The sequence below is a fragment of the Hemiscyllium ocellatum genome, chromosome 29 (genome assembly GCF_020745735.1).
Source record: "Hemiscyllium ocellatum isolate sHemOce1 chromosome 29, sHemOce1.pat.X.cur, whole genome shotgun sequence".
NCBI classification, from domain to species: domain Eukaryota; kingdom Metazoa; phylum Chordata; class Chondrichthyes; order Orectolobiformes; family Hemiscylliidae; genus Hemiscyllium; species Hemiscyllium ocellatum.
The window spans coordinates 15,027,285-15,040,754 of record NC_083429.1 but is presented as its reverse complement, the minus strand read 5'-3'; the positions used below and the strand labels follow the sequence as shown (position 1 = coordinate 15,040,754).

The window sequence follows — 13,470 nt, the reverse complement described above, 5'->3', positions numbered from 1 at the left end:
TATTTTGTGTGATCAAATCTTGCTAGCCAGTCTACCATGAGGAACCTTGTCGAATGCCTTACTGTAGTCCATATAGATCATGCCCACTGCTCTGCCCTCACCAATCCTCTTTGATTCAGTTTTTTGAATGTGTTGCTGGTTAAAGCACAGCAGGTCAGGCAGCATCCAAGGAGCAGGAAATTCGACGTTTCGGGCCAGAGCCCTTCATTCCTGATTAAGGGCTCTGGCCTGAAACGTCGAATTTCCTGTTCCTTGGATGCTGCCTGACCTGCTGTGCTTTAACCAGCAACACATTTTCAGCTCTGATCTCCAGCATCTGCAGACCTCGCTTTTTACTCAGTTTTTTGTAGTAGTAATAAGTTAGTGAGACATGATTTTCCACACACATATTGACTATTTTTAATCAGTGTCAAAAACTGTGCGCTGGAAAAGCACAACAAATCAGGCAGCATCCAAGAAGCAGGAGAGTAAATGTTTCAGGCATAAGCTCTTCATCAGCTGCCTGATCTGCTGTGCTTTTCCAGTGCCACACTTTTTGACTCTGATCTGCAGTCCTCACTTTTTTTCCATCCCTAATCCCTAATCTATCCCTTGCCTTTCCAAAAATACATAAATTTTGTCCCTGAGGATGTTTTCCAACAACTTGCCCACCACTTATGTCAGGCTCACTGATCTATGGTTCCCTGACTTTTCCTTACCACCTTTCTTAAAAAGGGGCACCACATTAACCAACCTCCATCTTCCAGTGCCTCACCTGTGACTATCAATGATACAAATACCTCAGCAAGGGATACAGCAATCACTTCTCTACATTCCCACAGAGTTCTAGGGTACACCTGATTCTTGGGTACACCTGGGGATTTATCCACCTCTATGCAAATCCTCCTCTCAGATATGGACATTTTTTCAAGATGTCACCATCTACTTCCCCACACTCTATATCTTCCACGTCCTTCTCCACAACTAACACTGATGAAAAAAAAATCATTTAGTATCCATGCCCTTCTCCACAGTAAACCTGTTGGATTAAAACCTGGTGTTGTGTGACTTTTGACCTTGTCCACCCCAGTCCAACACCGGATGCTCCACACATTTAAATATGGTGATCTTGAGACATCAGTTGATTCCTCAGGGTTGCTACTGATCATTTTCTACCAATTTGAATACATACTCATTATTTTCTAACCAAATCCCTGCCCATGTCATTGTCAAACGACTTCAGAGTGCCCAAATAAGGCTGTTCCTCTATAGAGTCATACAGCATAGAAGCAGGCCCTTCGGTCTAACATGTGTATGCCAACCAACAAACATCAAACTATGCTCACACCATTTAAGTGCACTTAGTCTACAGCTCACACCACTGTCATTTTAAGTGCTCATTCAGTTGCTTCTTAAATTCGAGAGAGAGCATGGCCACACGCCTCTATTATCCTCCCACACAGCGCATTCACTCTTTTACCACCCTCTAGGTGAGAAAATCTTTTTCTCAGACCTCCTTCAAACCATTTACTCCTCATCTGATGACCAAGATGAAGGAAGGGCTGTTGATGTCATACACATGGACTTTAGTAAGGCGTTTGGTAAGGTTCCCCATGGTAGACTAATGGAGAAAGTGAAGTCATATGGTGTGCAGGGTGTTCTAGCTAGGTGGATAAAGAACTGGTTGAGCAACAGGAGACAGAGAATAGTAGTTGAACAGAGTTTTTCGAAATGGAGAAAGGTGACCAGTAGTGTTCCACAGGGGTCAGTGTTGGGGCCACTGTTGTTTGTAAAATACATAAATGATCTGGAAGAGGGCACTGTTGGTATGATCAGCAAGTTTGCAGATGACACGAAGATGGGTGAAATAGCAGGAAGCATAAGGGACTGTCAAAGAATACAGGAGGACATAGACTGGAGAGTTGGGCAGAAAAGTGGCAGGTGGATTTCAATCCAGACAAATGTGAGGTGATGCATTTAGGCAAGTCTAATTCTAGAGTGAATTATACAATGAACGGAAGAGCCTTGGGAAAAGCTGATGGGCAGAAAGACCTGGGAGTGCAGATCCATTGTACCCTGAAAATTGCTGCACAGGTGGATAGAGTGGTCAAGATGGCATATACTATTCTTGCCTTTATTGGAAGGGGGTATTGAGTATAAGAGCTGGCAAGTCATGTTAAAATTGTACAAGACATTGGTTCGGCTGCATTTAGAATACTGTGTACAGTTCTGGTTGCCACATTACCAAAAGGATGGGTGCAGAGAAGGTTTACGAGGATGTTGCCTGGTATGGAAGGATCTAACTGTGAAGAGAGGTTGAGTTTGTTCTCATTAGAAAAAAGGAGATAGAGAGGGGACCTGATTGAGGTTTACAAAGTCATGAAGGGAATAGACAGGGTGGATAGAGACAAGCTTTTTCCCAGGATGAAGGATTCAATAACGAGAGGTCACGCTTTCAAGGTGAGAGGTGGAAAGTTTAAGGGGGATACACGCGGCAAGTACTTCACACAGAGGGTGGTGGGCATCTGGAATGCATTGCCAGCAGAGGTGGTTGAGGCAGGAACGGTAGATTCATTTAAGATGCATCTGGACAGATGCAGGAGTAGGTGGAGAGCAGAAGGATATAGATGCTTAGGAATTGGGCAACAGGTTTAGACAGTACATTTGGATCGGCTCAGGCTTGGAGGGCCGAAAGGCCTGTTCCTGGGCTGTAAATTTTCTTTGTTCTTTTATCTTAAATTTATTCCTGGTCTGCCATGGGGAAAAGATTCGTACAGTCTATCCTATGTATGATTCTCTATTTTGCACACCCTAATCAGATCTTCCCTCCCCTGTGCATCCTCTGTTCCAAGGAAAACAAAGCCAGTCTATACATTCTCTCATCGCTCTTTATCCCAGGCAACATTCTGGAGAATCTCTCCTGCACTCTCTCCTGTGCAATCACATCCTTCCGACAATATGACAACACTGCACACAGTATTTCATCAGTCTGACCATTGCTTTATAAAGTTGTAATGAGACCTTCTTGTTCCTATATTCTACGCCTCGATTAATAAAGGCAAGCATCCTCTATGCCTTCTTCAATGCCCTGTCTACCTGTGCTAACACCTTCAGGGATCTATGGATTTGTACACCAAATCTACCACATCAGCACATTTTGAGGTCACTAATGTTCATTAGACCTTTGCAAATCCATTGAGCTGGTGGCACAGTGGGTAATGTCACTGCGCGAGTAATCCACCAGAAGCCCAGGCAAATCTGGGGGCACTGGCTGATACTGCATTAAGATAGCTGGTGGAAACTGAACACAATTCAAAGAATCTGAAACACAAAGCGTGTCTCAATTATGACAAAACTATCAATAAATTAGCAATGTCATAAAAACCTTTCTGGTGCACTGATGTCCAGTAACCCGTTCTAGATTACATGTGTTTCCAGTAAAGCAGCTGACTCTCAACATCTTTCTGAAATAGCCTTGTAAGTCACTGGGTGACATCTATATCCCATAAATAATTTAAAATGTCCATGCTGAATTGCTCTGATCAGTTGGTATTACTCAACAGATTCTAATAATTTAACCACAATAGACATTGACTAAAATGCTTATGATGTATCAGTTATCCCATAGAAATCATTGAATCCCTACAATGTGGAAACAGGCCATTTGGCGCAACAAGTTCACACCTACCCTCCAAATAGTAAACCATCCAGACCCAATCCCCTACCCCTATTACTCTACATTTCTCCTGACTAATGCACCAAACCTACATATCCTGAACACTATGGGCAATTTTAGCATGGTCAATTCACCTAACCCACACATTTTGGACTGTGGAGGAAACCCAAGCAGACGTGGGGAGAATGTGGAAACTCCACACAGACAGTCGCCCGAGGCTGGAATCGAATCCAGGTCCCTGGCATTGTGAGGCAGCAGTGCTAACCACTGAGGCCTGAATGCTTCGATCAGGGATACCTGAAGTTTGTGTTGAGAATTCTTTAGCAGGACAAAATCACAAATTCACTGTGCAAGGTTGAACAGCATGAACACCATCTTCAGAATGCCATGGAGACGGACAGACCAGGTCTCTCACATTGAGGACAACAGGATCCGTCATTTCGATTGGGAACAGCATAAAGCAGCAAGGTGGTCAATGTCATCCGGGCATCCTAATATGAAGAGCCTTATAAACTTCAGCATTTCAACTGGGAAAGCAATGGAGAGGAACTATCTACTAGGAGGCAATCACTGAAATTTGTTGCAGCATGTTTCAACATTCAACAAACATAAAAGAAGTCAGGGATGTTGTAGATGCAAGTGGTCACTCAAAAATATGCAACTACACTCTGTAGACAATTCATCCAGACAGCTGGCACCAACCAGATCCTGCACACTGTCAGCTGGCACCAACCAGACCTCATGTCCTGGCACCGACTGGATCGTGATCCTGGCAGCTGGCACTGACCAGACCCCGCATTCTGCCAGCTGGCACTGACTGATCCCTGAACCCAATAGCTGCCAATGGGCCCACACCCTGAAGACTGGCATTAACTCAATCTTGCAATCATCAGCAAGCACTTATAGATCCTAGTTTGTAGTAGCTGTCACATGACAGAACCTGACGGCAACTATACCAGTAATTTCAAACTGCTCTGAAAAACATTTTTAGACTGTTCTTTCCCCACAGAAACTACCAGACTTGCTGAGTTCCTCTGGCATTAATTCTTTGAACAATTTCTTACCTATGTTGATTCTTCCGCCATTCAGTCCATGCATGGCTATGGAAAATCCATCACCTTCTTTTCCAATCAAGTTACTAACAGGAACAGCACAGTCCTCAAATATCACAGCTCGAGTTGGCTGAGAGTTCCATCCAACCTTAAATATTAAGGCAGAAATTGGTCACATGATGCTTGCTCAATTTACAGATTTATAATTTAGACAATATGAACTGGATGATTTTGTCATGGACTTAGTCAACAGAGTAGTCTAATTAAAGACACAGACCAACTCCTTGTTCACAGAGAGGACAGATTGTAGATAAAGACAAGATAGCAGGTTAAGCTGCTTGCATTGTGACTCGGGTTAACTTTTTTTTAAGTAACGAATGATCACAGAGCGTGGGCACGACTGGCCAGGCCAGCATTTATTGCCATCCCTAATTTCACTGGAGGTGGTAATGCCAAGTTGCTTTCTTGAATCATGTGGTGTAGTGTGACCCAGAGTGCTGTTATTAATTGAATTTGTTTTTTATTTGCCCATTGGATGAAGGTGTTATAAAGTCATAGAGATGTACAGCACGAAAACAGACCATTTAGTCCAACTCGTCTAGTTATCTTAGCCTATCCTAGTCCCATTTGTCAGCACGCGCCCATATCCCTCCAGACCCTTCCTATTCATATACCCATCCAGATACCTTTTAAAATGTTATAATTGTACCAGCCACCACCATTTCCTCTGGCAGCTCATTCCATACACACACCACCCTCTGCGTGAAAAGGTTGCCCTTTCGGTCTGTTTCATATATTTCCCCTCTCACCCTAAACCTATGCCCTCCAGTTCTGGACTCCCCTATCCCAGGGAAAGGACTTTCTCAATTTATCCTATCCATGCCCCTTATCATTTTATAGACCTCTATAAAGTCACCCTTCAGCCTCTGACGTTCCAGGGAAAACAGCCCAGCCCATTCAACCCCTCCCTATAGCTCAAATCCCCCAACCCTGGCAACATCCTTGCAAACCTTTTCTGAATCATTTCAAGTTTCACAACATCCTTCCGATAGGAAGGAGACCAGAATTGCATGCAATATTCCAAAAGTGGCATAACCAATGTCTTATATAGCTGCAACATGACCACCCAACTCCTGTACTCAATATTCTGACCAATAAAGAAAAACATACCAAATGTCTTCTTCACTATCCTATCTACCTATGACTCTACTTTCAAGGAGCTATGAACCTACACTCCAAGGTCTCTTTGTTCAGCAAACTCCCTAGGACCTCACCATTAAGTGTATAAGTCCTGCCCTGATTTGCTTTCCCAAAATGCAGCAACTTGCACTTATCCAAGTTAAACTCCAACTGCCACTCCTCAGCCCACTGGCCCAACTGATCAAGATCCCATTGTGATTCGAGGTAACTTTCTTCGTTGTCCACTTCACCTCCAATTTTGGTGTCATCTGCAAACTTACTAAATATACCTCTTATGCTCACATCCAATTAAATTGACACGTCAGCTTTAACTTTTACGCTCTCAAGTCTGAAATGGGATTTTATCACAAAGGAAAGGGTGCTACAAGTTTGATGATTAAATCATTTCTATCAAGAACACGAAATTGCTAGAATTCCTTTCACCTTAGATACTATTGGTTTAATTCGGTTTTTGTAGTTACTGAATTCACATAGATTCAATCATAAGACAATGTATTTATAGACCCCCCCCATCCCATAAACTGCATATCTGTGTATATCCAGAGTCAGAGATCATTCAAGACTGATTTTGAGTGGTAGTATTTTTGTTTACTACAGTTACCAGGCCTCTAATTTTACACAACTCTGGTACATATTTGAGGTCATGGCCTTCAACATAACACCATGTTCTCACCATGATCATCCTTAGTGAGTTTAATAATATGTGATTGATAGATTGAATTTATGTATATCAGATTCCGCAACATCACTAGTAACATGCTCACAGGCAGACTGGAAGGTAACACTTCATGGAATAGGCCACAGAAAATGACCAAAACAATTGGAGAGCTATTTAACAGGGCAGTCATATGCAGTGATTTGGATTATAAGAGTTCCTTGCTTCATTCATCACAGATCTAGCAAGGTTTTTTAAAGCTGAAAGACTGATTCTTTTTAATGAGTTTGGATTAATTACCCTGACTAATCATTTTCAGGATATCGTATAGATTTTTTTGGTTTTTCATTTTTGAAGCAGAAACAGTTGATGGAGGCATAGGAGCAGGAAGACCAACCTAGGTAATCATGATGGGCCTTAGCTGGCTCTGTTGAAGCACAGCAAACAAGAGGGTACGCCTGTGAAAGATCTTAGCCCGATCGTGAGATCCATAGGCCAAGTATCACTTTACTCATCCTACAGCAAAGATGCATCAGCAGATTGTTTCACACTGGAGTAACCTCTTGTAGTTAGACTAGTTACTCACTGGGCCACAAGGACCTGCTTTACTGGTGGCGATGAAAATTTCATTATCATTGCCTCAGGAGTCATTACCCGCATCTCTCGGTCTGCAGTGTTCAACTGCAGTAAGCAAATCATTAAGACCCATTAACAAGACTTCATAAATATTGCCCATCTCTAGTTGCCCTAACTAAATGATATACTTGGATATTTCAGAGGGCACTTAAGAGTAAACCACATTGCTGTGGGTCTGGAGTCACATGTAGTCCAGACAGGATAAGGATGGCAGATCTCCCTTTCTAAAAAGCATTAGTGAACCAATTGAATTTCTATAGCATAATGCTAGTTTTTAATGAATGCAAATTTTATCATCTACCATGGTGGGACTTTACAGCACAGAAAAACATGCATAGTTTTGGATACTGTTGAGGGGAATGGAAAGGGATAGGTACATGCCACAAGTCAAGAGTTATCGATGGGGCAAGGGCAATTATAACACGATTAGGCAAGAATTAGGATGCATAAAATGGGGTAGCAAAATGCAGTGGATGCAGACAATGGAAATGTGGAGCTGGTTTAAGGAACAGATATTGCGTGTCCTTGATAGGTATGCTCCTGTCAAGTAGGGAGGAAGTGATAAGATAAGGGAAAAGTGGTTTACTACAGAAATTGCATCTCTTGTTAAGCAGAAGGAAGCTTATGCGTTGATGAGGCAAGATGGTTCAGATGAGGCGATGGAGAGTCACAGATCAGCTAGGAAGGATTTAAAGATTAGATTAGATTAGATTGCTTACAGTGTGGTAAAAAGCCCTTCAGCCCAACAAGTCCACACCGACCCTCCGAAGAACAATATACCCAGACACATTACCCTACATTTACCCCTTCACCCTACACTACAGGCAATTTAGCATGGCCAATTCACCTAACCTGCACATTTTTGGACTGTGGGAGGAAACTGGAGCACCCAGAGGAAACCCATGCAGACACGGGCGCTGTGAGGCAGCAGTGCTAACCACTGTGCCACCATGCCGCCCAAAGAGAGAGTGAACAAGAGCAAAGAGAGGACACTAGCAGGCTTTAGCAAATAGAATAAAGGAGAACCCTAAAGCTTTCTATAGTATATGAGGAATAAAAGGATGTCTCGGGTAGGAATAGGGCCAGAAAAGGCAGAAGTGGGAAGTTGAGTGTGGACCCTAAGGAGATCGGAGAGGTGCCAAACAAACATTTCGCATCGGTTTTCACTCAAGAAAAGGAAAATATTGTAGAGGAGAAGAATGAGGTACGAGACATTAGCCTAAAAAGGATCGAGGTTAGTTTCGAACAGGTGTTATCAATTCTAGAAGGAATGAAAGTAGACAAGTCCCCTGGGCCGGATGGGATTTATCCAAGGATTTTCTGGGAAGCTCGGGAGGAGATAGCAAAGCCTTTGTTTTGATATTGGAGTCATTGTCTACCAGATTTAGTACCAGAGCTAGAGGATTACAAATGTTGTGCCCTTGTTCAAGAAGGGCAGTAGAGATGACCCAGTGAGCCTTACTTCTGTTGTAGGAAAGATTTTGAAAAGGATTATAAGAGATAGGATTTATAATCATCCAGCAGGCAACAATTTGATTTCAGATAACCAACATCGTTTCGACAAGGGCTGGTCATGTCTCACAAACCTCATTCAGTTTTTTGAGAAAGTGACCAAGCTTGTAGATGAGGGTAGGGCAGTTGACGTGGTATACATGGACTTCAGTAAAGCCTCTGATAAGGTTCCACATGATAGGCTCATGGACAAAATGTGGAGTCATGGGATTGAGGGTGATTTAGCAGCTTGAATTAGAAACTGCTTTTCTGAAAGAAAGCAGCGAGTGGTGGTTGATGGAAAATATGCAGCCTGGAGTCCAGTGGTGTTCCACAAGGATCTGTTTTGGGAACACTGCTGTTTGTCATTTTTATAAATGATTTAGACACAGGCATAGGTAGATGGATTAGTAAATTTGCAGATGACACTAAAGTCGGTGGAATAGTGGACAGTTTGGAAGAATGTTACAGGTTGCGGGGGAATTGGATAAACTGCAGAATTGGGCTGAGAGGTGGCAAAAAATGGAGTTCAATGCAGCTAAATGTGAGGTGATACACTTTGGGAAGAATAACAGGAAGGCAGAGTACTGGGTCAATGGAAAGATTCTTGGTAGTGTGGATGTGCAGAGGGACCTTGGAGTCCTTATACATATATCCCTGACAGTTTCCATCCAGATTGATAGTGCTGTTAAGAACGCATATGGTGTGTTAGGTTTCATTGGTGGAGGGATTGAGTTCCGGGGCCGCAATATCATGCTGCAACTATATAAAAAGCTAATGCGGCCGCACTTGGAATATTGTGTACAGTTGTGGTTGCCATATTTCGGGAAGGATGTGGAAACATTGGAAAAGGTGCAGAGGAGATTTACCAGGATGTTGCCTGGTCTGGAGGGAAGGTCTTATGAAGAAAGGCTGAGAAACTTGGGCCTGTTCTTATTGGAAAGGCGGTGATGAAAAGACAATTTGATAGAGACATGCAAGGTGATCAAAGGATTAGATAAGGTACACAGTGAAGCCTTTTTCCTAGGATGACGATGTCAGCTTGTACGAGGGGGCATAACTACAAATTGAGGGGTGATAGATTTAATACAGATGTCACAGGCAGGTTCTTTACTCAGACAGTGGTAAGGCCATGGAATGCCCTACCTGCCAATGTAGTTAACTCAGCCACATTAGGGAGATTTAAACAAAACTTGGATAAGCACATGGATGATGATGGGATAGTGTAGGGGGACGAACTGAGAATAGTTCACAGGTTGGCACAACATCGATGGCTGAACGGCCTGTTCTGCGCTGTAGTGTTCTATGTCTATGTTCTAAGGAGGTCATTCAATCCATGTCTGAAATAGCTATCATATGGATTTTAACCCATGCCCCCAGAACATAGCCCTGGGGTCAGAATTATTTGTCCAGTGGCATTACTACTACATATCACTTTCTCATGTTGGATTTTGAGCCAGCGACAATGAAGGGATGGCAGTACAGTTCCAAGTCAGGATGGGGGGGGGGGGGTGCGGATTTGGAGCATAACTCTAGAATTTCTAGAAGGTAAGGCCACAGGTTTAAAAAAATGCTGTTGAAGGAACTTTGGTGAGTTGCTGAAGTGCACCAGTTGCGGAGTGAGTGAATGATTGAAGTGTGGAATAAGCTGCCAAGTAAGTGGTCTACTTTAACTTGAATGACATTGAGCTTCAAGTCTTATTGGAGCAGGACTCAGCGAGGCAAGTGGACAGCATATCAACATTCCTGACTTGTGGTTTGTAGATAGTGAACAGGCTAGATCTGTTGGAAGATCATCTTATTTAGCAAAGAGTTTAGAAAAGGGAGAAGAGAAAATTCTGATCTCATCAAAAGAAACTATCGGTTTTAAACATGAACTTACATTTCCTTCATCAGCAGGACTAAATTGCATAATTAATTCAGCATTTGGATTACAAGTTTGTTATTGTATTAATTATTCCAAGAGTTTATACCACTTATTCCACTCCAAAATATTAGATGATTGCATGTTTACAGATCTTCGCAAAAGAAACCCAGCACTCAGGGAACCCTCCCTGAGAGGCTAGATAATAAGCAACAAACTGTCGAGAGGCCAATTCCTGGAATTGCCTAAATATAGTTTTTTTAGGAGATGTGGTTAGCAAGTTTGCAGATGACACTAAAATTGGAGATGTAGTGAACAGCGAAGAAGGTTACCTCAGATGAGCTAATGAGCTGAGGAGTGGCAGATGGAGTTTAATTTAGATAAATATTTGATGCTGTATTTTGGAAAGGCAAATCAAGGTAGGACTTATACACTTAATGATAAGGTGCTGGGGTATGTTGCTGAACAAAGACACCTTGGAGTGCAGATTCATAGCTCCTTGAAAGTGAAGTCACAGGTAGATTAAATAGTGAAGGCGGCATTTGGAATGCTTGCCTTTATTGGTCAGTGCATTGAGTATAGGAGTTAGAAAGTCAAGTTGCAGCTGTGCAGGATATTGGTTTGGCCACTTTTGGAAAACTGCAAGCAATTATGGTCTCCCTGCTATAGGAAGGATGCTGTGAAACTTGAAAGGGTTCAGAAAAGATTTATAAGGATGTTGCCAGATTGGAGAGTTTGAACTACAGGGAGAGATTGAATAGGGTGGCACTGTTTTCTCTGGAGTGCTGGAAGCTGAGGGGTGACCTTATAGAGCTTTATAAAATTTTGAGGGGGGGGATCCAAGATGGCAGCGACCCAGCAAGACTGAGTCCACAGTGCTCTACCCAAAACTTGGGAAAAGTGGGCTATCCACCCCCACCACACTCACTAAACCATTTATAATAGTTGTTAACCCTAAATAGTTACCTATTAGTACATTTAAATAGTCTAATACTAGCTGGAAAATGAGTAAAGGGAAGGGAACAGGCGGCTCTAAGAAAGCAGGGACCCCTCCCCCACCCTCTCCCTCTTCATCTGCAACAAAGGTGTCTTCAGCTACTTCAGGAGATTTACCAATGAAGATGAGCTTTGAGGAGATGTTTGCCAGGTGGGAGGCGAAGATTGATGCTTTTATCGATGAGTCTCGGCAGAGCAGAGAAGCACTATCAGCCGAGCTGCAGAAGCAGGGCAGAGACATTCAGGAATTGGAGTGCCGAGTCAGAGAGGTGGAGTCGAAGGCCGCAGCCTCAGAGACTGGGATAAAATCAACAGCCGACCACATCCGTTTTCTCGAGAATCGAGTCCAGAACCTAGAAAACCACATTGATGACCTCGAAAATCGATGTCGTAGAAAAAATATTCGGTTGTTGGGCCTGCCCGAGCAGGAAGAGGGAGGTCAGCTGACAGCATTCTTAGAGCATTGGCTGCCACAACTTTTAAATCTGCATAATGGATCAGGCCAGGTAAGGGTAGAATGGGCCTACCGGGTCACAGTACGTGGGCCCGGCTCAACCCAGCGCCCACGCCCGGTCCTGTTCCAGCTGCAGAGCTATAGGGAGAGGCAGATGCTCCTGGAAGCCTCAAGAAATCTGGGAAAAGATCCCCAAGCTATGACCCACAAAGGATCCAGGATCATGCTGTTCCAGGACTTCTCCCCAGCTTTGGTCCGAAAGAGGAAGGCATTCGATGAGGTGAAGAAGCGTTTAAGGGACTTAAATATCCAGTACTCCTTACGATATCCAGCGACGCTACGCCTTAGCCACGAAGGATCCATATATAACTTCGGATCACCGGAGAAGGCTAAGGAATTCTTGGACTCTCTTAAATAAACTGTAAGAGATTGTGGACGCTGGTCTGCCTTTCCCATTATTTTGGTTTACATCCCTTCATCGTTTCTCATCTTTCCCCCTATGTGTGTATGTGTATATATATATATATATATATGTTGGGGCGTTTGGTTAATGTTGATGGGGAGAGGTGATTACCTTATTCTATTTTACTTCTGTTTTTAGGAGCGGGGTTGTTTTTCTTTCCCCTGTTATTTTGTGGTATTATATTTAAGTATTACATGTTGAGATTGTAATCTTATAGTTATATATGGTATTAATATTCCCAAATATATTTAGATGTGGGTGTGGGTGGGGGTGGGGTGTTCACTGTTAACTCTAGCTTTATATTATATTTGAATTCTCCTCATTTTATTGAGGAACACCTGGGTCAAGGGTGGGGCACTGGTTGGAAGAGGGTAAGATGGACTGTGGGAGAGGAAGTGACGCTCCCTGGGAACAAGGGAGAAAATCTCCAATTCGGAATGTTTTATATTTTTTATACTTAGAAAGAGTTTTTTGTTATATTGTTTTGAGTGTATCAGAGAATCTTTACTTTTGTAAATCTTGTATGCTCCATGCTCGGGATGTTCTAGATAGGGTTTCCCCTCCCGAGGGGTCTCGGATCTGTCCAGATGATTATGGCTGAACAGTCAGTTAAGTGGTGCACCTGGAATGTCAGGGGGAGTAATTCGCCAGTTAAAAGGAAGAAAATGTTATCAAATCTTAAGAGGGAGAGAGTTGATATAGCTCTCCTACAGGAGACACACCTGTCGGATAAAGAACACTTAAAATTACGACAGGGCGGATTTGATCAGGCCTTTTTTTCCTCTTTTAATTCAAAAAGCAGGGGAGTCGTTATCCTTGTCCGGAAGAACTTCCCTTTGAAAATTCTAAATCAGATAAAAGACGAATCTGGACGATATATTTTGATTAAAGCCCTCATAAATGGAGAGGAATATGGGATCTTAAATGTATACTGCCCCCCGGCACACCCCTTTAAATTCATAACGGAAGCTTTTTCAAAACTGATGGCCTTTGGTGCCCGTCAT

At 42.9% G+C, this 13,470-nt stretch overlaps 1 protein-coding gene across 3 annotated transcripts in view; it reads right to left on the bottom strand.

Moving 5' to 3' along the window:
* acad8 (acyl-CoA dehydrogenase family, member 8) overlaps positions 1 to 13,470 on the bottom strand; it is a 110,485-nt gene that overhangs the window by 43,751 nt on the left and 53,264 nt on the right. For all 3 annotated transcript variants that reach the window (XM_060846760.1, XM_060846759.1, XM_060846761.1), the window contains one exon: positions 4,720 to 4,855. In XM_060846760.1, coding sequence (XP_060702743.1) covers positions 4,720 to 4,855 — 136 coding nt within the window. The remainder of the gene's footprint in view (positions 1 to 4,719; positions 4,856 to 13,470) is intronic.